A 27,257-nucleotide genomic window follows, 5' to 3' on the forward strand; every position below is an offset into this window, starting at 1 on the left:
GCAGGACCAAGAATAATTTCCCACCAATTGCACCCTAGCTACAGTTTCCACCCCTGCCTCACGTGTATTCCTGGAAGGATCTCCTGGGGCTCAGAATAAACCTTTTGGCAAACAAAAAAGGGCTGCATCAGGAAAGGGGGATAGATGAGACAGTATCTGAATACTCTTCCAGTTGCTCAGCCTTACATTTTTGTTTATTGATGGACACTCTATATTATTGAGTCTAAAACATAATTAATGGTAAATTGCCTTGACGTGGTTAAGTACCATTTTGCCTTAAACAGGTTTTGTGGACCGTCCATGGAATAGCGGTGCTTTAGTTCCCACAAATATTTTTGTTTGTTTGTTTAAGGTGGGGAAAGAAGAAAACACAGTATTATAAGATCAGCAATTACATACCTCAAAGCCAAATTCTGCCTGAAGACTACCAATCAAGTTCCTGTTGGCAACTAATGATGATGGGTAGCTGTAGCAATGGCCTTTATTGGCAGTCCTTCTAAGAAAAGTCTGGCCAGCTTACCATTCTTCTTGCCCTTCTAAAAGCAGCCTCCCCCTCAAAAGCTAACTACTGACTGGGGGGTTGGAAACGTACAAAGTTATGAACAGAACAGAAAAATCTAGAGAGCAATATTTGGTTGGTCCAGTGACTCTCTTAAGCTAAGCAATAAGCCTTCCTCGTAATATAAGAAAGGCTAATTTAGCTGAAGAGAGTGACTGGATCCAAGCCAGTGTTCTCAACAGAACCGATACCAAAATTAAGATTTCATTTTTATTCAAGTGCAATAGAAAGTGAACAGGTGCAAAAAGTTTACTACAGCCGTTTTGAAAACATATGTATTGATAGTAAATTAAACATCCTGTATAGAAAGACTTAAAAAATTTATTCTTCAAATCCCAACTACACAATTTAGAACAGTCTTTTTACAGTCCGTAGGCTAAACACTTACTTAAAAAGGAAAACAATCCTAATCCTTGTGGGGAGGGGGGATAATAAAAGCAGCAAGCACACATTATTCTGGCTCTCCTACTTCTGGACTCTTGTCTTGAGTTTCATGCTTGTCTTGATTTGGGGAGATTTCTTCTGGACTTTGGGAGACATCTTCAGGACTTTGGGTTTGGAAGCTGCAGCTTCTATAATTGTCGAGAATAAAGACATTTTAAAAACTAAACAGTGACCACAGAAAAATGGTCAAAGTATATGGTTAGAGTATAATCAAAATATTCTACATTAATACATTAAAAAGTAGAATTCATATTAATTTTCTTATGATGTACACTGCCTATTAAAAAACCTTCACACTCGCTTCAAGGCACTCCTGAGCATTATAAAGCTAATTTATAGTAGTAAAATTCATGGTCATAGATTATACTATTACAAGCTACATATACTATAGTTTAATAGGGAAAATGAAGCAACAGCACGCAGGAAGCACCTACTCCCTGCCCTCCTGTACACTTGCAGAGAAAATGTTCTGCACGTGCATGTACGTGCAAAAAATACATACACACAAGATGCAGGCTCAGTAGGATCACATCTAAGTAGAATCAGCAGCTTAGACACTTTTCTGACGCCCTCCTCCTCTATTTCTAGCAGGCCATATGGATATAAACGGTCAAATCCGTTTTTCATTCATACAATACATTTTTGCAGAGGAACAGCTAATGTCACTGTACCAGAAATGCATTCCACAAGCACCCATTTAGGCCACCAGGCTTGGAGTGGAAGGGAGGGCAAAATTAGCCATGCCTGGTTTATGACATTTACAGCATGCGTGACCTCCTGCTGATGTGTCACACAGTAGATCCCTAACCTGAGAAGTGCACATGCACAGAATCATTTTTTCATTGATGGTTGTTGCAGAATGCCCATCCATCATCTATGAAGTTTTCAAGAAATCATTTGCAAATTAGGTTGAGAGAGAAGTGAGTAGTCAGTGACAAGAGGTGTTGCTTGAACAAAGAATCACAGATGTATATCTAGGTATTCTTTCACACCCTTTGCTGGATCTCAGTGCTCAAGTTCAGAATAACTGGCCCAAACAGGATTCCCATTAATAACCCAGTGTCAAAATCACTTTGAGCATACAGCATACAGAATGGCTTCAATGGATTTAGAAGGGAGTAACTCTGCTTAGTCTTCTTTTCATCTTCTTGATCTCATCCACGTAAGAGGTTTCTGGATGCAAACCTCCTCTTGTGATCACTGAATACAAGCATTTAAGCTTTTACTATTATGCTCCAGGACAAACAAACTGGCATCACATTAACAAAAAGAAATGAAAGGGGGAAATAATTAAGGCCCTTTTAAATTCACAAGGGAGACATGGAATGCCTATTTCAACAAAACTGCAACCCCAGAAGTTTTTTGCATTTCAACACACATGAGGGAGGGGGAAATAATACCAAGAACATGATAACCACTTCCAGCATGCCAGAAAACGAACCAACGGATAAACGTTGCATGTTAGCAAAAGACTGGCACTTGGTTTTAAAGGACTAACCCTCTTGTGGATAATCTCAAATTGATCATTTCCCATCACTCCTATCAGATCTTTTTTTCTTCTATTTGGTGAATGGCTGCAGAAGAGAAATCTATAATAAAAGGATGTGGATCTGTTTGTCAGAAAATAAAGCTAGGACATAATTGCACATGTTCTCTCTAGACAGTCCTCTGCTATCTGCAATGGAAGCAAGAATTTACTTGCTAGAAACCAGGAAGGTGGAGACAGCAGAGATGGAGTGTATGTGGGGGTCTATGTGTGAAGTATATCCCATTGGTTGCAAAACAAACCTTAACACGCTTGCCAATTAAGAGGTCTTCTTGAGGATCATGCTCTGGAGGAAGCAGCAGCTGTGGTCACCTAAAATACTAAAAAAATCTGTTTGCTGCTACGCTAAAGGTTTGCTCCACTTCAAATCCTTATCTACGGGACAGATGTAAGAAGCATCTCTTAGATGGAATTTTTTAACTAAACTGGAATTCAAAGTACTGTCACAGAAATGACAATGATGTAATTTTTAATACAAGCGCATAATTATGACTGAAGACTGTATTCTAACCATGGGTGGCTCTCCTTTGAAAACATTTGGTCTTCCTGAACTGCAAAGAGATGATAGTTATATGCACTTACAAACAAGTTTGTAACAGATACTGCATATGGTTCTCAAAAGCTTAGATAATTTATACATAAAAATGAGACAAATTTAATATTGGTCCAAATGAACATTTTTAAAGAAATCCTTGATGCTGTTTTCAGTAAGAATGGAGGCACATTCAGGGTGGAACAACAAAGATTTTTTAGCCAAAAAATCCCTGAAACAAGATGAGCACTCTTACTTTATCAGGTATTGATACAACTCGTTTGGCAGGAAGGAGAACTGTTCTTTCAGTATTCAAATTACTGTTAAATATGTCAGCTCCTGACAAATCAACTTGCAGTATTGACAGAGGAACATTCATAAAATTTTCTAGAGTTCAGGATTATGGGATGAGTGTACCATTTCTCACTAAGCTGTGTTAGAAGCTTTAGACCACACACTGCAGGATTTGCAAAGAAATTAACTATGGAAGGCGCCAGCGTTATATTAGATAGAGACTTCCAACAAACACTTCCTGTTATTTCACAAGAATTTAAAGCTGATGAGTTGCAGGCCTGCATCAAATCATCAAACATTTGTAGTAGGATCTAAAAACACTGCTTGAGGGAAAATAGGCAAGTACAACTAGCTACAAATTGTGAATTTGCAGATAACCACTAAAAACTAAGTAACGGTGTGGTAAAATCTGATAAAGGATATATACTCATGGAAACACTGTAATTTGGAAGATCTACAAAACTCAGTATTTCCTCAGTATTTCACAGAAATTGGTGATATTACTCAAGGACAGATGTACTGGTGGAGAGCCAAAAGATACTCATATGTATGAGAAACTTGTAATCGCTAATTTTACATAGCCTTGGTTAAGATAAGAGGTAGCAAGAATGAATTATTTTTAGATATTTTAAGAAGTTTCAAATATAGATAACCTTGTATGCTGTTTGAAGTTATAAAATAATAAGTTAGCCTAGAATGTGAGCCTCTGAAGTGGGACAGACAGCTACTGTTAGAAGATGGTTCTGAAATCCTATAAATATAACGAGATGAATTGATCAGGCGTTACCTCTTTGAAGGGGCTTTCTTTCTGTGATCTTTGTATCTTTAGGTAAGATTTTTTTGAATAAGTTGATATTAAGATTGCTAAATAATTATGTTTTATTAGAATACAAGCAGAGATTTTGTAATTGTATGACTTCTGTACAACACCCAGTAATGAACCTAAAACATTATCTGTGGCGTGCCTCTTGCCAGGACTTAAATGATTTGATATAGGAAAGTTAAGTAGCTGCTTGGGGCTTCTTAAGTGCATGCATATATCTGAATCCGGCCTGACCAGAGTCATCCAGAACATTACCATTTTCTTTTAGTAAAGCAGTAACACTGAAAATATCAGCAATCACACAATAGCAGCAGCATTAAATCCTATTAACCACCACAACAAAAAAGCTGTGTCAATATTAAAATCAAATACAAGAGGCAGGATCATCTGAAAAGAAAGGGAGGGGGGGAGATTCAACCAAAAATCTGAGCCAAAAGGAATATGACTTTACCTGGTACTGGAAGCTCAACTTTTATTTTATTTAGATATTTATATGCCACTTTTCTCCCAAGCAGGGATTTAACTCAGCTTACAAGATTGTTTCCCCTTCTTCATTTTATCCTCCAACCATCCTGTTAGGTAGTTAGACTGAGACTGTGTGACTCGCTCAAGGTCATTCAGTGGGCTTCCACAGCAGAGTGGGGACTGTAATCTGGGCCTCCCAGACCCTACCTAATGTTATAAGTACTATACCACACTGTTGCTTGGTGGATGAATCAAAGGAAGAAAAATGGAGTCTCCACAACAGAGAAATCTCTGTCTAGTGGCCACTCACCCTGGATCAGAAGGTAGGCCACAGGCCTGGACTTCTCCAGATGATCTTATCTAATGGATGGGATAGGAGCAAGAAGTTCAGAGTCCCTGGTTCCAAACCAGTTATGGCTTTGAAGCTTATCACTAGTAAAATTCTTCCTAAACTGTTGATAAGGTCCCTGTACTTTATGCCAACTGGAAAATCCTGCTGCTGCATTTTATACCAACAGAAGCTTCGAAGCGATCTTTAAAGGAAACATCAAATTGTATTGAGTTATACTGAATACATGCTACAGAAGATACCAGAGTAGACGTGGGCACGAACCAAAGAAACAGACTTGCAATCAACCAGCCTTGGATGTATATCAGGGCTATGAAGGAAGTTTCAATGCCATAGCCATGTCTGAAGTCCGACTGAAATGAGTCTAGTCTAGTCTAGATCCATCTCATTCAACCGCACCTTGAGCTGTCCAGCTTCCACATGCCCAATGGCCTCCAAAGAAGGGGATGCGTGTTACCAGGGTACAGTTGTTAACAGCAGCAACAACAACATTCGATTTATATACCACCCTTCAGGACAACTTAATGCTGACCCAGAGCGGCTTACAAAGTATGTTATTATTATCCCCACAACAGAACACCCTGTGAGGTGGGTGGGGCTGAGAGAGCTCCAGAGAGCCATGACTAGCCCAAGGTCACCCAACTGGCTTCAAGTGGAGGAGTGGGGAATCAAACCTGGCTCTCCAGATTAGAGTCCCGTGCTCTTAACCACTATACCAAACATTCAGATCCAGGGGAAGTACTTCAGAAGGGGTTTCATGATTGTCTCCCTCAAGGTAGCGAACACAGCCCCCTCCTTCAATGAAGCATTAGCTGTATTGTCGAAGGCTTTCACGGCCGGAGAACGATGGTTGTTGTGGGTTTTCCAGGCTGTATTGCCGTGGTCTTGGCATTGTAGTTCCTGACTACAGGAACTACAATGCCAAGACCATGGCAATACAGCCCGGAAAACCCACAACAACCACCGAAGCATTAACTGTTCCCTGGACCCAGCCAGGCATTTGTCACCTAGCTGTGACCAGTCACAAAGGTTTAATGTGGTAAGTCAAAGACCTTCTCACAACTACTCTGGCCACAACAACTGAAAGCAATTGCAATTAGACAAATCTACGACAATATTCTATGACTATTCTGTTAAATTAGGCTGATGCAGCTGGTATCTGCAAAATGCCTAACCAATATGTTACAATGAGCTTCAGAATGTTCCAAGTTTCACACTGTAATGCCTGTAATATTGTCAACATTACAGCACAATGCCTAGATGGCAGACACACTAGTAGTGGTGAAGCAAGTATGCTTCGCCAACATTACAGGCTAGCCCACAAAACATGCTCAGCATTCATTTCTGTTTGTAGCAAGTTTTCCTTCGCTTGTACTTCACAGCTCACTATATTGGCCCTAGCCAAATGAAACCTGGGAAAGGGTACCTAACAGGCAGCATGTGACCACCTAGCACCATTTTTAAGTACCAGATATCAACCAGGACTTTAATAGGAGCGCCTGATTTGTCAGATGAAACTCCCTCCGGGCTGTCAGGAATCTTCAGAGGTGGACCGTCTTAACCAGCCCCTCATCTCTGAAGAGTTTCCATGTCCTCAGTCTAAATCGCACAAGGCAACGGTTAACACAAACATTTAAAATCCACTGTAGATTAGGCTAAGGCTTATTCTTTACCCTTTATCCTTATAACACATCTCACTTTGTAGTAGTTCCGTTTGACCTACAGACCTCTTCTTGGAGATAGGTCATAGCTTAGACAGTCAGAATCAGTCTCAGGCATTTAGTGTCAAAGAACTCTTTGGTGATAAGGCTGGAAAGTCTCGCTTTCAACAGCTTGAGTTATCAATTATGCCCAAATAGTCCCAAACTATTTTACAGTCTGACTGGATAACTTCCTTTTCTTAAAATAGGTCCTTGACTTTAAATTCACTCACTGTTGTAAATGGTGGCTGCTGCTGCTAGCCTCTGGCTGTAACCTGCTGTGATGAATAGGTCCTGGGGAGACAGCACTACCTGACAGTGAATTGGACAAGATAGGGGAGGATAAAAATGAGAAAGGAAGAGGAAAATAAAGGGTGGGAAAGGGGGCAGGGAACCAACAACAACGTTCATCAACTGTTACTAGTTCTGTATGATGGGCAGTCATTAGATTTCACACTGACTGCCCACAGATAGCTGACAATCTTATTTTCCTAAGGTTACCCAACAAAAATAATTACGTTTATTACAGAGTTAAAATATCTTTGATTTTCCCAATATTATGGTAAATATGAAGTGGAACATTTGACTTACTAGATGCAGTGCGTTTTCTTTTGGGGGCAGTTTTCACTTCACCCGTAGCTGTTTCAGAATCTTCTTCATTGGCAGCACCAGGCTCTGATGCAGCAGCTAATCTTCTTCTAGCCTACCCCACAAAAAAAATACAGGTTTTACACAAGCAGAGCATGCAGGCAAGTTAAAGTACTCAAAGACAAGACACTACAGTAAGCTGCTATGACCGTTTTGCTATCAAAATTCCCCATTTCTACCCGGTAAAGGCAATCAACTCAAAATAACCACAGCAGTACAATTTTTTTAATCATAATAAATATAGCATTATTTCTTAATCTTGAGAGTTCAAAAAATGGAAATTGTTATATTGGTTCCTGTTCTAGTTTGTTCCCTAAAAATTATAGTTAATAATTCAAAGGATGAATTAGGACTATTCCCAATGCATGAAGTTACAATATGCACTTCCTGGCATCCCTAAATCTCTCAGCTTTCATATAATTTTATTTCAAGATTCTAGTCTTCATGATTACAGAGAAACATTACACTTTCACAAGGAAGGATCAAGAATTCAGGAGGCCATGGCATGTGAGCCCTGAAAAGTCACTTCTCAATCTCTTTGCTTCCCTGCCCCACCCCCACCCCCAACATTTAGTCTGCTATTCCAGCCTTCACCAAAATATTCCAAAGTTACAGGACCCATATACTATTAAATTAAACATGTTTTTTTTAAATATACAGAATCATTTAAACTTAGAGTAGAAGTCACAATTAAGAAGTTTTTGGTGCAGAATACAACCAATTCTAAACAGAAAGCGAAGGATCAATACATTTCGAACTCATTAGAATTAATTTCATTTTATAAAGGGATATTTCTTCAGGTAAATTAATTCTTCTGATGTTGCCACACACACACCGCAGCTTTATCTTGTTTAGTCGGAAGCATATTATTTTTCCCCTAGTGGCAATAACCAGAGATCCAACCAATTACATACATTTCTAAATGCCACAGAATAGACACACATTTTAACACAAAAAGGTTTTCTTTTCCCTGTTTTGCAATGAATGTTTATAAGCTGGCACGTGCACAGGCCGCATATCTTAGCTCATAAGCGTAAAAATAACGGCTGAAGTTCAGTTTGCTCCCCCCCCCCTTAAGTTTGAGAAATGTATAGCTTTACTGAAATAGCTGCCGAAGTGGTTACAACCTCACATAGCTGACGAGAGAAGGGGAGAGTGCATTACATCTTTCCAAAGTGTTGCTTCATGATTACCATCTAAACCCTGCTGGGCTGAACAGATTGGTTCGATAATTACATACAATAACTGCAGTGGGCAGGTAACCCTCAGCTGGCACAGGGCAGCTCCCCTGTGAGAACTTCCATATGCAAACTGCACTGATGGAGTGCATTAGGTACATCTTTCCTGCCGGTGCACAGGCCTGATTAACGCCAACCAAGACTCCAAGGTTAGCATGTCAGCAGATTTGTGATGCATTAGGCAGGAATAAACACAGACACTTTTGTTCATTCTGACCAAAATTAAGGAGGAATATTTCACCACTGTATTGCTTTTATATACAGGATATAAATGCATTCCTCCTGGTTGCACCGAGGAGAGATTTTTAAAAGGCTCATTGCAAAAGCAGGATATCCAATACATTCAGCACAAAAAAGCAAGAGGACATTTATCTTGTTTCAAAGCTTATTTGATTAAAAAGCGCTCTCTTAATCTTGATCCAGGTGAGTTACGTGGCAAGAGAAGTCAGGCATCATTCTCTGACAGAGACAACACCCGTGTTTGATGCAGACTGCAAGGCAAACTATGAATCACTAATTCATATTTATTTCACTCCAAATATTTCCTAGCAGTTATCAAGTGCCATCAATGGGTTCATCACAGAGCCTAAGACAGGCCCCATGACTTGAGTCATTTACAGCAGCAATAACGGATGCTTTCACAGTAGTGCAATGAGAACTACTTGTCTTTAGGCAGCCGCTAAGTGAGCCCATGCAAATATTAAACATCATCCATTACATATGAAAGTGAATTAGATTCAAGCCAAGTTGCAAACAATGTTTCAATAAGCCTCAAATCTAGAATTACTTTAAATTTCTAGTACAGAAGACTTAGATCTCCTAGCGAGAGCATTTCAATTAGGCTGGACAGCAGCTGTTGCTACAACTTCAGAATGCCAGGCCATTCTGTTACGCCATATATACCCAAGTACAAGTTAACCAGGGAACTTCGTTGTTACCAATTACAGCTCTTGGTGAATGGTCACTGTAAGCTTTTGAGTTTTGCAATCTGTACAACTTGCATTTCACGGCCTTTTGACACTGCTGTTTAGAATCCACCCCCTATATCTATTTAATAAGAAGAACAATTGTGTGCTTATGTACCACCCTTCTAGACAGATCAGTGCCACACTCAGAGTGGTAAACAAAGTTAGTTATTATCCCCACAATACAGCTGGGGCTAAGAGGAGAGGCTTACCTAAGACCTCCTGCAGAGTTCATGGCAGTAGAGAGAGTTGAACCAACAGAGTGCTGGCTCAGATCCCTGCCACTTAACCACTAGGCTTTCCAAGGCCCTATAGCCACATGTGTGCACACAGACATGCATATATGTATATTTGGTGATTAAGGATTCAATTCCTCTATCTGATGAAGTATGCTCTGGCCAACTAAAAGGCTATGCGATTATACAGCCATTACTCTTTGGATGCCATGGGACTCCTTTGGCTTTTCCTCTTATTACAAGGTAGAAGACAATTCCAGTCTCAGGTCCAGGTGTTGGGCTGCCCAGCCTTCTAACCATTCCATAGATGTGCATGATCCTCCTTTTCTCTTGTTGCACATACAATCTCCTCCTCCACCACCTCTACCTTCTTTATTCAAAGCAAACTATACCGCACTGTTATGCTTGCATAGACATTTCTGCTCACCAGTTAACCCAGATGAAAATTTGCAAGCCCACTTCCTAGCCATAGTTACAAACTATAGTCTGAAGTGGGGGGGATTTACATGCAACAAGAAGAAGAACAAAAAAAAGACATAAGAATGCAAAACAAGCCTGGGGGTGAGGAAGGAAGAGTGTCTGAGCCCACCAAGACCCATCTTCACTGGGCCTGAGCGTGCTTAGCAGGTGGCCCTTGGAGTCTTCTCAAGAGTATAAATATGAAGCAGCTAGCACAGCACAAAACAGCCTCTCTCCTACCCTGACAAGAGCCTTTTTAAAATAGTATTATGATTATCAATCCTGTCATTCTCCAACCCTTATAACAACCCCTCTTCTATAAAGCTTTAAAACTAAACAAAATTATGTTCTGCCATTTATAAAGCTATTGCAGAGTTGGAGTTTCAGCCAGACTGTGGAGTCTTCATTTTAACTGGAGTTTCATTTGCTACTCAGAAACAGAACACAGTGCTTCTATACTAGGAATTTCCTTCTAATGACGCTTAGCTTTTTAAGTAGAGGTCAGCACAATTAAATTGGACAGAGCTGCACGTGGTAACATCAGTGCTGAGCTAAACACAAAATTCCAACTCCTGTCTATCACATCAGATTTAGCGCAAGACAACTAAATACTGAAAGCCCTCCCTCCCTTTACTTGCCAATCAAACCAACTAATGAGCCAAAAATATAATGCAAAGGTGGGCAATATGTAAAGCAATCTGCATGGAATGCTGCTGGTGTGACCAACAAACTCCTTTTGAGATTCAAGATTTCAGCTAGAAAAAAAGGCATGTTCTGGTTCATATGATGACATGACTGCAATTTAAAAGATTTGGTTTTCATAAACCCTAAAAGCTTGAAAAGAGGGAGACCAAGGAAAGAAGAAGCATAGCACCATATTTATTTTTATTGTCTGTAAGCCTCCACCTGTAAAAAAAAAAAAAGTCTTCCCATCAGATAGCAATCCATCAGATTTCTACGGTCTGGCATTCATTTTACTTATGAAAACAATTGTGCAAACTATGTTAACAATCCACTAAAAAATGCAAAATAGCTGCAGACCTCAGGTTGTTTTTTTTTTTTATAGTTGCCTGACCTGAAATGCACACATGAAAAGCATTTCTAGCCTAAGTCGCTACATCATTTCTTCAGATTGGCTTTTAAATGATCTAGTCCCATCTCCATTCTTTACCCAGAGCAGCTGTGAAGTACAACCATTTATCCCGAGAAGAGCAAGAAAGAGGAAAAGAGTTTTTCAAATGGTTTCATCTATATTACGTGTAATTTTTTTTTCTTCCTGGACAAGTTATCATAGGAAAACAAGTAACTGATTGGCTTCAGGATTCCTACAAAGTTAAATGCCAAGATAAACCAAATGAACAATTCTAGAGAGTGTCAGGCTGAATGCATTAATAGATTAATTGGTTCAATTAACTAAAGTGTGGATATTTAACTGGATTGTAAATCAGAACACTTCGCTCTGAAAGATGCTCAGTGCCGAGAACATTGTTTAAATCTTATGTACATCTCTCGATTTAGGCAATGAATTTAAGATAATTTTACATAAATGAGTCCCCCCCCCTTTTTTCATTCAAGGGGGGAAAAGCCTGAAAGCACCATCTGACCACAATTAGGGGAACTCCCACAATTGTATTTGATTCGGAACCCCCTTATCACAATCATGTTTGATTTAGAAGCAAGTCCTATTATTTTAGTGCAACTTCGTTAAAAAAAATGTGTAAGACTACAGCCTTAATTAACTAAGCTGTAACTGGTTAATAGCTTAAGCAAGAAAAACAAAATACGATCAAACAGGAAAGTCACCGGCTAAGATTAATGTATATTAGGTCAAGCTTTTGGAAAATAAATCTTCATTCAAGACAACACAATTGATGCTAAAAGATTTCTCATATATAGAGCTCAAGACGAAACTGCTAAGTAGAGATGAGCACAAACCGAAATACGAGCCAAAGTTCATGATGAACCTTTAGGCTGGTTCGCTTGGTTTGTTTTTTTGGTTCGTCACGGCAGACACCGATCAATCAGTTTCCTAGGCAACAGGGGATGGACTTCCTGCACACCCTTCTGCTGATCTGGAAGTGGCCTTCTACTGACCCAGAAGTGACGATTTGCTGACCTGGATGTGACATTTTCATGAACCAAATGAACCGGTTCGTGAAAGTTTGTGGTTCATGAAATGCGACGAACCACGAACCGCATGGTTCATTTTGTTTCCGGTTCATGCCCATCTCTATTGGTAAGAGTTAGGGCAATGGTCAATCTGCTGCTTACATTACCATCAAGCAAAAGAGCTAAGATTATTTCCATCCTTGCACCCAAAGCAGGGCCTCCAAAAATGATCTGAGTGAACAGGTAGGTTCATATGGGAGAAGGCAGCCCTTCAGGTTGCCTGTGGCATTTGGTAGCCTGTAATAAAAACAGGTATCCCGTTGCACAGAATTATTCTTCTTAACATGAATACATATGCACAGAATACTTGTACATTCTGCACAAACACATGGACTTGGAACAATAGGGAGCCAGCATTAAGATTGGGTAAATACAAGAAATGTTGCATTACTAATCCTAACAGCTGCATTTCTGTGCACAAAAAAGTTCTTTGGTACAGTAATTAGATTTTTCAGTAAAGTAAAATGGAAGTGCAATGGGCTGGGTGGGTGGTCCCCCAACCCTCAGCAGCATCTTTTCAGAGGATTGCTGAGCAAAGGGCAAGGAAAGACCACTTCTGCAACCTCTCCAACACTGGGTTGGATTCTTCCTTTCCAATGAACTTTACATCACAGGAAAGCTCCACACTTAGCTCAGCAGAGAGATAGGAGCTAATTCATTATAGAAGTCAGTTAATATGGCTTCAATTGCCATGCCTGTAAAGATGTCTTTACAGCTAAACAATTCTTTTACTTACACTATTACTATACTTAATGCATACAAAAAGTATAACTGCTTTCTTTAAATTTTTTTCCCCATCAAATATCAGGGCAGACACTGGCCAGGGTCCAAAAGAGCCATATGTAACTAGCTATTAAAAGCTCAAAGTCCCTTTGGACACATGCTTCTTAGACATTAGCCCCTGATGCTGCACAGAGTGATGCTTCAAAAGCACTTGATGATTTGACACAGAAATCTCTACTGAAAAGTAAAAATTCTCATGGGGTGAGTGCAAACTCCTGGGCGTGACTAAAGTAGCTCTTTGGATACCAGCCAGTGAGAGTAAGATTGAGCAAGCTATTTGCTCATGAAATATGGGTGTAGTCTCAAGTGGTACATTTGTTCTGTCCTTCCTCTTCCACTCTTGATAGTACCTGCCTGACACCTATTTCCATCAGCACTCATTCTTTCTTCAGTTGGAAACAAGAGCCATTATATACTGATCTGAAGTAAGAAATAAAGACCTTAAGTGCAGGCTTTGCTGGAACATCTCCATTCTCAGAAATTCCAAAGTCCAATATACCATCATCCTCCTGACCAATATCCTTGAGACCATGAAGAAGTATTTCTCGAAACTGCTGATATAGTGGTTTTTCGGTATAGGTCAAAGCCATCACCTTTTCCATGTACTTTGCTATTTCACCTGAAGGAAACGATTAAAAATCTGTCTAAGAAGATTTACAACTCAAACATACATATTAGAAGCTGTTAAGTTTAGAAATAACTGAAAACCTGTTGTTATTATACGGCACTATCACAGCTATTCTTACAGAACATGGACATAAGGAAACCATACCAACAAAATATTACAAATAAATACATGTACAAATGTTTAGAATGCATCTTTAATCCACAAAAGCAACTTTGCTTTTGGAAGAGCTTACAAACTGCATCATCAGTGCTGCCTATCAATTTGGGCTGCTTTCCAAATCAATTTCTAAGAAAAATATCATTTTTTCAGGTTGTGGTGATTTAAAGAGTTAAATAGTAGGGAGATTTCTAATTTCTCAAAAGCAAAATTTCCTTCAGTTTGTTTGCAGGCCCCAATCCACTTACTTGGAATCTCTCAAGCAACTGAAATGTGATGATCTGAAAGCCAGACGGCAAATTCTGAAGCATGCTTGATATTTCAAGAATCTGAATGCTGTTCAGATCCTGTCAAAGTCAGTGAGAGAACTGCCTTAACAGCTGTGGACTTTACTGTCCATGTTAAGGATTATTATTCAACTTCAGAACTTGAGGATCTAAGAATATATCAACTTCATATACTTTCAATATAGTAGAGGAAAACACAAATATTCAAAACTTCAAAACGAGGTAAGTAAAATGAAAGAATGGAAGGCTAATTTGGTTTTAACAACAACAACAAAAATGAGCTGAATATTAAAAGTAGTTTTTTTTCTTTAATTAGAGAAGTGTTTTTTATTACAAACTACTATACTTTGGAACTTCCTACCTGGTTTATCTTTTCCAGTGAAGCACTTTCTCATCAGTTCCACAATATTATCTGTATACCTGATAGAAGAAAGCAAGCCACTAACTTACATTTAAAAGACTAACAAGTGTGTGGGGGGAGGGGGGGAGTTTGCTGAATTTTGCTGCCTTTCAAATTATGGCAGCAAAAATGGAGTTGAATTCTTAAATTACTTCTCAGTATCTAATAAACTCTCCCATTCTAATGCAGACAACTTTATTTAGTAACATGGATTCAAAACAGTGAAATAATCAGAATCTTGGATAAATGGGGATATGAATGCGCAACATTATATTTTTGATGGATGTGCTACTACATCATGATACTCCCCATACAACTATATACATGTAACAAAATGGGAAAATAAGTGCCATTTATTGGAACCTTATGTCAGAAAAGTGGAATAAGAACTTCCATGCAGCAAGGACAGGCAAAATGACACCCAGTGAAATGCAGTGGGGGACAAACAAAATTTTAAGTTAGGACCATACTCCTCTATGTTTTATCCAAGTGGGTGAGTGGTTTAGAATTTAGGTGGGCTTCATCACAGCCCCTCTAACAATAGATAAGGACATTTTTAGGGGGGGAAGGGTTTTTTACTGTTTATTTTAAATAAGTTTTCTCAGCCACCACGAACAATGGGGAAAGCTAGAGTATCAGACCAGACCACATGCTCATCTAGTCCAGCACCCTGTCTTCAGCAGCAGCCACAGGGAAGCCCAGATAACAACCTTCACATGCTAATTGGTCCCCAATATGAGCCAATCAGAGTTCTTCTCAATACACATGAAGCTGCCTTATACTGAATCAAACCATTGGTCTGTCAAGTACTGCCTCCTGAGACTGACAGCGGCTCCCCAGGGTCTCAGGTAGAAATCTTTTACATCACCACAGCCTGGTCCTTTTAGCTGGAGAGCCTGAGGATTAAACCTGGGGCCATCTGCATGCAAAGCAGAGGCTCTTCCATTGAGCTACAGCCCCTTCCCTCTTCTGCCTCTGGATCCAGAGGCCCCATTTGGCTATCATGGCTAATAGCCAATGACCTATCACCCATAAATCTTCCCAACCCCCTTTTAAATCTATCTAAGCCAGTGGAAAGTTAACCTAAGATTCAGACAGTATGGTAGTTCTGATCAGACACAGCAGGGAGTGAAGAGCAAGAATGCACATACTATGTAACACCCTCACCACAGTATGGGGATTTTCAATAGATCAGAGACTATATCATATTCTTGCCTATGTAGGTCTTTGACAGGCCTGGTCACCTCTGGCTGGTTTTGAAGACATGCAAAAAACAAAAAGTGCATAGGGAAGTGTACTTAAATGAGATTCTGAGGCATGGAGGGATAGGAGCTTTTTGTTCATTTGTTTAGTTCTCTACAAAAAAACCAGAATACCCATCCCTTCTTGCAACACTTAAGTCTTACTAACACAAGATGTCGTGCAACATTTTAAATAAGGCTTTTTTAATGAAATTAGCTCTAAAAAAAATAAAGTAATCTCACTTATGTTGAACCTACATCTAACCAATATTCTGGATTTGTATGAAGTAGACACAGCTTTACCTCAGCATCTACAGGCTGATGAAAGATGCCTGTTCTGAATATACCAAGCTTATTAAGGAAAAAAAAACATTAAAAAGAGTTATTTACCTAATTTTTGAGTCTTTGACATAATTGGGGTCTTTCAGGTTGTCTTCCCAAGGCAAATGACCACTAAGCCAATAGATCATACAATAACCCAGAATTTCCAGGTCACCACGCCTTGATGGAGCTACAAACAAAAAAACAACAACCACAGAGTATTATGAATGACGGAATGTACCTTTGAAGTCCCATGCATAAAGTTAAGTCTACAATGTTTCTCAAAACTCCTGAAGGAATCTTTTTCTAACTTTAAAAAAAACTACTATTAGACCATGGGCAGGGAAGACCAGCAAGGGACATGCAAAGAATCTGGTATAATGTATTGCATACTAATAATCGTCTTAGTATTTACTATTTTGTATATTCATAAAAGACCTATTATCAGAAAAGATTCAAATCTGGGCTATGATTCCAGTGTCATCAGTACAGGGAGAGGTGTGGGGCAGAGAACTTACAGGTTACCGAAAACCTGGTTGTATCAGTTCAGAGTACAGGAAGTTAGCCTTAGGAACAAAGTTAACAAGATTTTCAAGAGGGATCAGAGAAGACTGTGGTCAGAATTCAAAAACTTCTTTAGGTACACCCAGGGGAGGTAGATGCCCAGCACAATTTGCAACTTTTGCTTCCAAGAACTGCAAGCCTCATAATACATTACAAACTGAAACTTTCCTCAGTAACACATGAACATAGAAAAAAGTAACTGCTATTTGTGTACTACAAATTTCAAAACTCGCTTTAGTTTAACTGAACGCATAGTCCACTACTTCAGATCCAAGCCTTAATAAGTTTAGGACGCATGTAGCTTGAGACACAGTGTACCAGGACAACTCCTGAAGGAACCCTTTTCGAACTTTTAAAAAAACTACTATTAGAACTTAGCAACACACAGAAGATACTTCATTGCTCTTAAGGAAGAAACCTGCTGTTGCTGAAAAGCAGTATAGAACTAGCATTAGCAAGCTCAAGACCAGGATTACATTTTAGAATTTTCCATTTCCTAGAAGTAGCCAGAACTATGCTATAACTTCTCCATAGCAGTTCACATTACAAGAGATGAACCACTGTGGATTTTAAGAGCCAGCCTCTCTCTATTGCAGATGGAACTGCAGCAAAGTAAAATTAATGCTTTGGCTATCTGCAGGGTCCACCTTTTGGTGTACATTCCCATTCTTTGGGACCTGACCAATATTTATGATAAAATTATTTATTTATTTATTTTAAAACATATACTTACTTACTTATTTATTTATTCATTTAGGCTGAGTAAACTGAAATGCATACACTTTAATATTTGACTTTCCCTGTCTGAGAAAATTTATTTCGATATTTAAATTAGATTAACCAAACTTCAATGTAAGCGGCTATACTACATTTCTTCATGCCGAAACCTTCAGCACTTTCATCCTCCAATAGCAATAAAAAATTAAGAGCAATTAGCCAAATTGTTTTTACAGGCAACAAACTTTGTCAATTTGACCTTGTATCAACTGTTCTGAAATAATGATCAAGAAAAAAAATTACTTACCCACCCCCTTGTGTGCATCAATACTAGTAAATTCAAGGGTTCCATCATGACACCGTTTGGGATCTTCTTTATAATCCTTATGAGCGCCTTCTGGACAGTATCGATATGCGAGGCCATAATCCACCAAGTACACCTAATAAAATCCCAAACGCAACTAAAACTAAATGACTTAAAAGGAATACATGTTGATAGATTTCTAATCTTACTTAAAGAGTTTTCAGAACACCATTATTTTCAGGAATCAGCATTCCCCCCACAAATGTTCTAAACATTTGCTCTAATATCAAAAACTGATCATTCACCTCAGGCACTCCAATATTTCAATCAGCACATCATTCATGCACTACAGCTATCAAGAAAGATACTTGGTTCTTCTTAAGAAGGAAACAGCAAATGTGTCTATACCCTGTAATTCTATCTGGGTTTGTACCCATCGTGAATCAAAAGAGCTGGTGTGCAAAATTTTAATGCAGCCATCTAGCTAATCCCAGGCTTTAAGAGAGGAGTCCTCAATGTGGTGCTCATAGGTACCATAGTGCCTGCTTACACCTTTCCTGGTGCCCACTTAATGTTTTTAGAAAGTCGTCAGGGCCCCAGCAGGGCTTCTGATCAGAGATCTGACTGGCTGTGCAGATTTTAAAAAAAATGTTTTGGAAGTAGCTGCCACCAGAGCACAGCAAGTTTCACTGTGTGACTGAAGGTTTGCTGTGTATAAGGAAGAAAATGGTTTTAAATGATATATTAATTTAAAGAGGCATCCTGTTAAACAGAGCTTATGCCTGAAATGCTGAGGAATTCCTATTAAGTATTATGCATAGTCTCACTCCTGGCCATAACCTTATGCCTGGCCATTTCGTACGCACCCACCATCCTGTGTCAGAATTCCAACAGTGCTGACAGGTTCAAAAAGCTGGGGGACCCCTGCTTTAAGATAACCACTTGCCCAGTAGGCTAGATATAGCATGAATTGCCTAGACAGTAGGTACTGACCACGTTCCTTAATATGTATCACACTTCCAGCATCAGTTTGGTCTGTTGAAATTTTGCTTTAAAAAAAAATCTATCCACATCTCACTACAGTTTCTTCTACAATCCTCCTGCTTGTTTTACAAACACTGTTGCATGTAGGTGGTTACTAGCACCAAAATGTGATCCATTGTCACTGTGACTGAGAGCCAACAGAGATTTTCTGCTGTATACCTTCTGCCCCAGAGCTAAATCACTGAGAAGTGGTGAGAAGTAAAATGCAAAGGAAGATCAATGACTCTTCAATGGTTAATTTTTGAACAAGGAGTACTAAAGTATTTTGTTGAAAAAAAAGTTGACTCCCAGGTTTTTCTTAAATGTGTGTAAGCTATACCTACTCAGTGATAAGACAGCAACTGCAGTCATGCTCAGGGGTTCTAGCAAGAAAAAGAAATTTTGAAGCTGAACTGACAGCAAGTCTGTTATGCCAATATAGATTAAAATCATATGCCAATAATCAATACTGAACAATACTAGGCCTAGCTTCTGTATTCTCTAGATGAACTTTTAAACTTTGCATGAACTTTCAGTGTATTTTTCTATGTGTAAGGTAATTCAGCAGGTGTGCTTTCATCCTTTGACAATTAATTAAAATAGTGGACTCTACTGAGATTGATGTTCCTCTATCAGAGATTCAACCAATGGTGATCGCCCAACTTAACTTTTCTTGACACTTGTCAGAGATTTATAGTTTTCTCTTGCAGATCAGACTATGACATAATTTTTAACTAATTGGAAGGCTGTACTATGAAATTATGAATATTCAGTGAAGTGTCAAACCAATCATTATTTGTTTGTGCTATCATGTGAATAGACCTTAAATATTTGCATATGATTAGGTATATAATTGCAAACACAGATAGAATAAGCAGGGTACTGATGGAAGAGATCTCTTGGGAGAATCTAAGTGAGAACCTATCTCTACCTATGTATTTCATAGAAACTTTGAGCAATGTTAAACTTAGGATTTATTAAGAAATGTTAGTAAACTTATTTCTTATTGCCTTTCTATGTTCTGTTGTTATAGGATTCATATTAATAGCCATTTATATTTTGATTACTTGCTTCATTAAAAAACTAGGGTGTAATTTCAATAAAGTGAAATAAACTCTAGATTGGTGTCTGTGTGTTTGATAAGGAGTTGCAAAGCAATATTGAACCCTATATAAATAAATGTACTGATAAACAGCTGGTTCAAAGAACTTATCTGTTTGACAGGTCTAAAGACTAACTGCTTTCGGCTTCCCCGGAGAGAGATCCATCTTTCTCCTGGCTAGCTGAAGCTTAGTTTTAGACACGGGCAACGGCCCGTTACAAGTCCATCTCAAAATCCAAGAATGGATATGATCAACTTCAGCTGCAAAGACCTGCTGTGACCAGCTCTTTATTATTATAATAACAACAACATTCGATTTATATACCACCCTTCAGGACAACTTAATGCCCACTCAGAGCGGTTTACATAGTATGTCATTATTATCCCCACAACAAAACACCCTGTGAGGTGGGTGGGACTGAGAGAGCTCCAGAGAGCCGTGACTAGCCCAAGGTCACCCAGCTGGCTACAAGTGGGAGTGGAGAATCAAACCCAGCTCTCCAGATTAAAGACCTGCTGCTCTTAACCACTACACCAAACTGGCTCTCAGTTTGTTGTGAAATGTAAACAGGTATCACTTTGGTAAGAAGATTTTTATCTTGGCATTTCATTTTTTTCTTAAGGCAACTTCAAAAACTGTTATTTTGTACTTCCTTCACCTAAAAGTCCAATATTTTTTTCCTTTTAGTTTTATTAAGTCTTCAGCTCCCGGAACAGCTATTTACCACCTTTTGTTTCAATAATTTGGAATTAAAGGCTTTAAACATTAATTCTTAAGACCCTGCACATGTATGTGCGTGTGTGGATAGGAACAGTAATAGAACTATGAGGACTAGTATATTTTGTGGCTTTGTGAGGGTGCTTAATCTGCTGGGCTACCTTAAAAAACTAGCATTAGCTTATTCACTCTGAGATCAGCACTCGAACAGGAGAAATTACGGATTTTATATGTGCATTTTCCGAACACTAAAAAGGTAAAAAAATAATAACAAAATTAGACAACTACGGATATTTCTGTAAACCAATTGATTTGAATAATCAACATGTTAAAAAATCAAGTTTTCCAAGTAACACTTATGCTTGATGGATTCTTCAAACAAAGGAAATAAAAAATTGACAAAGCAGACAGGCAAACGTAATTCACCGGTGTACTATATAATTTTAAACTTCCACCCCCAAATAGCTATTTGAAATTCGTTTTGTATTGCAAGCATTCTCCTGAATATTATTCAGGGCAGAATAGCCAATTTGATCAACTGCCAGCAAAGTGAATAAAAAACGTACAACATTAACTAGATATAAATGTCAAGCAGAAATATTAATGCTGTACACATTCATAAAGGCACGATTTCTGCTGAGGTTCACAGCAGCTCCACTTTCTTTAAGACAATAGCTTAAACACTGAAGAAAAGAAATACTGGAAATTACCTGATGTGGGGCCTTGTTGCTCAGGAGAAGATTTGAGGCCTTGATGTCTCCATGCACATATTCATGTTCATGAACATATTCCAAAACATCAAGCTAACAAAAGCACAAGCACAGAACAATGTCAGCCAAAATATTAAACTCCAACCAGTAGAGGGCCTCTACCCTTTATAAATTTAACCATGAATACAAAGAAATTACATTAACTACCAGTAAAAAGGTTAAATTTTTTAAAAACTTACTATTCTCAAGCCTAACTGTAATACAGTTTTGCGTGTAAAGCGCTTCCCTTCTTCTTCAAAAATCTTCTGAAGATCTTTTCCAAATCTGTCCATTACCATAAATCTGTAGCTGATTGCAAGAAAAAAAGGAACATAGTTTTTAGGAAAATGCACATACATGTAATGTATATTTTAAAACACAGTTATACAGGCAAGAAAGCAGCAATCCGTGTTTTCTCCATCTTCTTAGCAGCAGCACCCACCACCTCTCCCTATTGTTGCTCTGGAAGCTGCTATTTAGAATTAGAAGTGTTTAAAAAGCACTTTGTAGTGGCATTTAATGGCTGTTTTAAAAACAACTGGTGTGATCCTACCACTGCATCCTTTGGGTTACGGCCATTTTATGTGCTTGCACCTACTTGTCCTTTTAAATCTCATCATCAATATACCTAATTCTCAATGTGGTTCCATCTGTGGATACTTAACTCTAGAGATGACGGCCATGGACAGACAAGACGGATCTTTCTACAAACCTGAGAAAAATCCCAGGTTTTCAGAAAAACCTGAAATCTAAGAAAAGGGGGATTATATACTCCCAAAATGATAAAAGGAGTGTCTACAGCTTTAAGAAACAGATGTCCTCAATGGCCATTGTTAGTTAGCCACAACAGTATTCAAACCTTGGTCTCTGCCAGAAAAAAAGACAATAGGGTGGGCTGGGGCCCTTTCCAGGGTTGTTTTGGCCTTTGAGGGAGGACTTATTAGGGCCAGGCCCAGCAGCAGCCACTGGATGACTTGCTACCACACGACCTGGATGACTCACCCAGGCCTGGCTACTTGCTATCATTCAACAGCAACCACCCATGAAAGCCTGCGTAGTGGTTACAGTTTCCAGTACGATCTGGAAATGTCAGGTTTGAACTCCCCGTCTATTGTAGAAGGTCACTGGGTGACTTTTGGCCAGCCACACTATCAGCTTAAACTACCTCACAGGGTTGTTGTGAGGATAACATGGAGGAGAGGAGAATGGTGTGAGCTGTTTTAAGTACCCATAGTAGAAAAAGATCAGACAGAAATGAAGTAAATAATACATATAGCTGAAGATGGAGGTGAGCAGATAAAAGGTAGTCTGATTGGAAGGAGAGAAGGAAGCAGGAAAAAGTGAGGCTATGGGGGCTGTCAGGAGGCGGGAAAGAGGAAATTGTGTAGGGATACAGGGGGAAGTGCAATGCCCCTGCAAGTACTTGCTGGTCCCCACATGCAACTGGGCCAGGCTCAGCCAGCACTGCACAATTTGGCCAGAGTTTTTCCCAGGGAGACTGCCAGGGAGAAGGAACAAGGCAAATCTGAAGACAGGAGAGCAAATAAAGCTTGGTTGGCTGGTGAATGGGAAGGAGAGAAGAAAGCCAGAAAAGAGGGCTTTTCCATTTCAGAGAAGGGGAAAGAGAAAAGGGAAATGAGATGCTCCTTGCAAATTCTTGCAGGTCCCTCACTTATTTTCATCTTTTTAGTAACACATTAGAAAGTGTTATTTTAAAATCAGAAGCAGTTACAGAGCCCATCTATTCCAAGTCTTATGTCCATGTCATACCTTACACGTTCTTTATAGCGTTTATAACCCTGCTTTCTCCTATAAGAAATCTAATTTACTTCTTAAACAGAATTTATATTGAATGTATGAAGAGATCAGCTCAAACTAATATTCATGAGTCTCTGGGCTGATCTCGTCATGCTTACTCAGTACAAAGTCTGTCTAAAGAGTAAATTGGTTCCACTGTAGGAGAAAGCAGGTATATGTCTAATACGCTATCTATTACAGTATTTTATTTTTAAGTAGATCACCATAAATTGAACCAATAGTTCTAAAACGTATAGAATTAACATACTAAACAAAGGCCTTAGCATGCACAGTACATTTAAAACCTCTATCAGTATCAGTTAAAGATTACATTGTTTTAACTATACATACATATGTAGTATATATGTAGATTCTATATACTTTAAGATAAGATCAGGTTTGTACCTTTTGCCATTCTTTTCATGCAAGCCAGAACCCCAGTATCTTGGTACACCTAAGTATTTCAATTTGTGAGAAGTAATCCATTTCCGAACTAAAAATATAAGAAATTACCAAATATGCCATTACAATTTTCTGCAAAGAAAATATCGCCATTTTAATGCAAGACCAAAATATGTGAATCTTATAAATAATACAGAAAGTGGATTAACATCTATGAATAGTACAATAACTGAAGATTTTGTAATAAGCCGATATTAAGCATTCTGGCCCACTGATTTTAATGGAAGAGTTAGGTGTCTCCTTAACAGTGCAATAGTATGCCAAATTAACCCAGGCAAAACCCACTGAAATCGATAAGTTCACATGAAGAAACTAAACATAGGATTGTATTGCATCTCTCTCCCACGGCGTGCAATCCTAAACAGAACGACACCCTTCCAAGCCCACTGACCTCAATCGACTTAGAATGGTGGAACTCTGTTCATGATGACATCGTAACTGAGTGGATACTACCATAAATCTTTTGTTAATGTATATATTTTCTTCTACTACATTCTTAGCCATTCTGCCACTATACACCCTGCACAGGTCAGAAACAGCCAAGGCATCTCTTACAAATTCCAAGTATATCATTGAATTATTTTTGTTCATTTTTTGTTTTCCTTCTACCAACCACCATTTACAATGAAAATTCCACTTTGCCTTACAAATTAATGGCTACAGAGACCTCAATGGGCTGTGACCTTCTAGCATTAAAAAGACAAGAATGAGTGTTCCAGTTCAGTAGGCCCTGTTTTATAAACAATTACCTTTAATAACTACACAACACTGCATCATTATAAGGACACATCATTATAATTAAGAATGCCCTCAAAATAACCATTAGGAGTCCACTATAAAAACCACAGTTCCAGTTGCCCATGAACCTTTAAACAATATATCACTGCATCTGACTCTGGGTTTGCTTTATTTTCAAAAAGGATGATAGAATCATGTTGATGAATAAAAAACCCAACTACTTACTTAGCTCTGGTTTAGCAGCACGCATGTAGAACTTTAATTCAGTGAAGAGAGGTCCATTTTCACTGGGCTCCTTTAAAAATCATGATACATTTAAGCGTAAGCTTTTTTTAAAAAGGGATTAAATGAACAACAAAAAATCATCATCTACCATCTTGCTGGGAATATGCTTTGATACTAGTCAAAGCAGCTAACATTGTTCCACTTTGGTTGTTATATATCGCAAAAGTATATAAAAGTGAACATTTCTAAAGTCTTCAGCACAATGCAATTTTTATATTAATGTAATAGTTGAAAACTCAAGTTACATTCAAATTTAAGTAAGTTCATTCCCAGCCACTAAGGTGGGGGATGCTGCTTTCTCAGCCCATTCTCAGAATCAAATGAGACACAGAGTCTCAGACTGGCTGGGATGGTTTTCATAACATAGATGAAATCCAAAATTTAAGCAGTTTAAGCACCGTGAGCCAAAAGAAAAGGGAGTTTATAAATATTGTAATAAAACAATTAAATTAAAATATGCTGAATTATAGTGAATTGCAAATGTATATAACCAAATGCTGCTAATTTTCTTTTCCACTGCAGAACCCTAAGCTATATGCCATGCCATTCTCCCATCACAGAAATGCTTTTCAAGGGACTACAGCAGGAATGAGAATAGGAAAAGATCTGCTTAGATCTTTCAAAGCAAGAAGGTGACTAATAAATGTTTTAAATAAATAAAATAAATTATTAGCACGCCTACCTCATAAATGGTGGCAACTTACCTGTGGAATGCCCTTCCCCTTGAGGCTCACCTGGCACCTATCCTATTCTCTTTTCAGAGTGAGGAAAGTGAATTTAATGGACTAGAATATTTTCATATGCCTTTCCTATTTTCATGTGATTGAACTGTATTTTTACTATGCAAAGCAGAGAGTGGACACTGGGGTAAAGTGCCCAGGCAGATGACATGTGCAAATGCCAGCCACTGTGAGGTGCCTGCTATTTGAAGTTTTGGTGAAAGGATATCCACATATGTACACTTGGCTAGATTACTGGTAGCAAGAGGCACCTATATTATTATGCACTATGGCAAATAAGAGAAATCTCTTTCTGAGTTAATCATGCTAGAAGTAGCTGTAGAATACCAGCTGAACTTTGCTCTAGAAAACAAGGACGCAGAGAGAAGGACTTGCGTCCTTTCCCCTAGGACGCATCAAGGACATGAAGAGCTTACAGGTGTCCGAAGGGAGCCTAAGTAGCTTCAAAGATAGTATTCTCCCTGCAAGGCACAAAATGTTGCTAATAAAAGATGATGTTCTTGAGCTGATAAGCAATGACATCCAGAATTGTTCTTCCAACGTGAACTGGGGGTGGTCACTTGCTTGGACCAATGTAGTCCCAAGGTTGTAAAACTTATATAACTTATGCTAATTGACCTGAAGGTATAAATTCTTCTGTTGTAGCATTATAGCTCCAAAGAACTGATCAGTTCAAGGAGCCCTTTCCCCCACCCCTGGTAACTGTATTATTCTTCCTTTGCTTATAAGCAAATAAAAAGGCCTATGCTTATTTCCCTCTAGGACTCCTGCGTATTCTCCTTTACTAATTGAGCTAAAACAAGATAAGGTACAAAATACGTGCAATAAACTGGAGGCTCATCCTATCATTGCGCCTCTAGGAAGCGCAGCCTGCACGAAGGGGCATCGACATCTCCCGGGAGGTGCACCATGATTGGGTTCAATCAAGCCTAGGGGCCTCGATGACCGGCTGTGCAACAAGAACCAAGCCAAAACATTTTTTTAACCAACATTTTAATTGGGGGTTGACCTTTTATCATCACTTTTATAGTCTTTTAGTCTGAACTAGTTTACAGGATTCTTTTGAAGCTGCTTCATGTTCTATTGTTTTTTCTACTCAGGCTAAGTTTATAATGCTGGTTTTTTAATTGTTAACCAATTTTATGATTTCATGTTTTATTTATGCTTTATTTTGCAAGCTGCTTCTATCTGGAGAAGTAGCATAGACATTTTCTAAATAAAGTCTAAAATTGTTTATATACAAAGGGTATTTTTGATTACCTCTGTAAAATAAGTTTGTTCTGAAAAAAAGGCCTCCCATGCTAACAAAACAAAACATTAACAAGATTTCGAATGTGCCCTTCAGCAATTCCCAGATTCTATGTACACATGAACTTGATTTAACCCACATCAACTCAATCTTGCTCAGGGTAGACTCAAACTTACACAAGTATTTAGCATACCTACATCTGAGGCCATATGTCCCCATCTCTAAAAGACATTTATGTTTTCAAACTGTCTATTCTACATAGTCAAAGGCGTTCATTTATTAAACACAATTTATCTCCATTATGGTTATACACTAAAGCAGGCCACCAAGTACCAACATACTCTATAAATAAAATGTTTATATCAGCATCCTCTTAAAGCCAAACATTCATCACCAATGAACTATGCATTAATGCTTTTCAATACATTTAGTAGTCAAAGACATGATGTATGGACTATTTTTACAAACGTAAACTTAATCGATTCATAGTGTCTGTAACTCTATAAATAAACAACAGCTAGGTACCGGCAAATTCACATGACACCAAGCTAAAGCTATCAAGCAAT

General features: G+C 38.6%; 1 protein-coding gene across 1 annotated transcript in view; it reads right to left on the minus strand.

Annotated features, from left to right (window-relative positions):
* Positions 1–755: 755 nt before the first annotated feature.
* The window catches only part of VRK1 (VRK serine/threonine kinase 1), a 39,765-nt gene continuing 13,263 nt past the window's right edge, over positions 756–27,257 (minus strand). Inside the window, exons 4-13 of the mRNA XM_054973009.1 lie at positions 24,643–24,712; positions 23,623–23,710; positions 21,621–21,729; positions 21,382–21,474; positions 17,832–17,964; positions 16,313–16,433; positions 14,643–14,701; positions 13,651–13,829; positions 7,304–7,415; positions 756–1,131 (exon numbers count right to left, since the gene is read on the minus strand). Coding sequence (XP_054828984.1) covers positions 1,025–1,131; positions 7,304–7,415; positions 13,651–13,829; positions 14,643–14,701; positions 16,313–16,433; positions 17,832–17,964; positions 21,382–21,474; positions 21,621–21,729; positions 23,623–23,710; positions 24,643–24,712 — 1,071 coding nt within the window. The 3' untranslated portion in view covers positions 756–1,024. The remainder of the gene's footprint in view (positions 1,132–7,303; positions 7,416–13,650; positions 13,830–14,642; positions 14,702–16,312; positions 16,434–17,831; positions 17,965–21,381; positions 21,475–21,620; positions 21,730–23,622; positions 23,711–24,642; positions 24,713–27,257) is intronic.

Source organism: Eublepharis macularius, chromosome 2 (genome assembly GCF_028583425.1).
Source record: "Eublepharis macularius isolate TG4126 chromosome 2, MPM_Emac_v1.0, whole genome shotgun sequence".
Taxonomy (NCBI): Eukaryota; Metazoa; Chordata; class Lepidosauria; order Squamata; family Eublepharidae; genus Eublepharis; species Eublepharis macularius.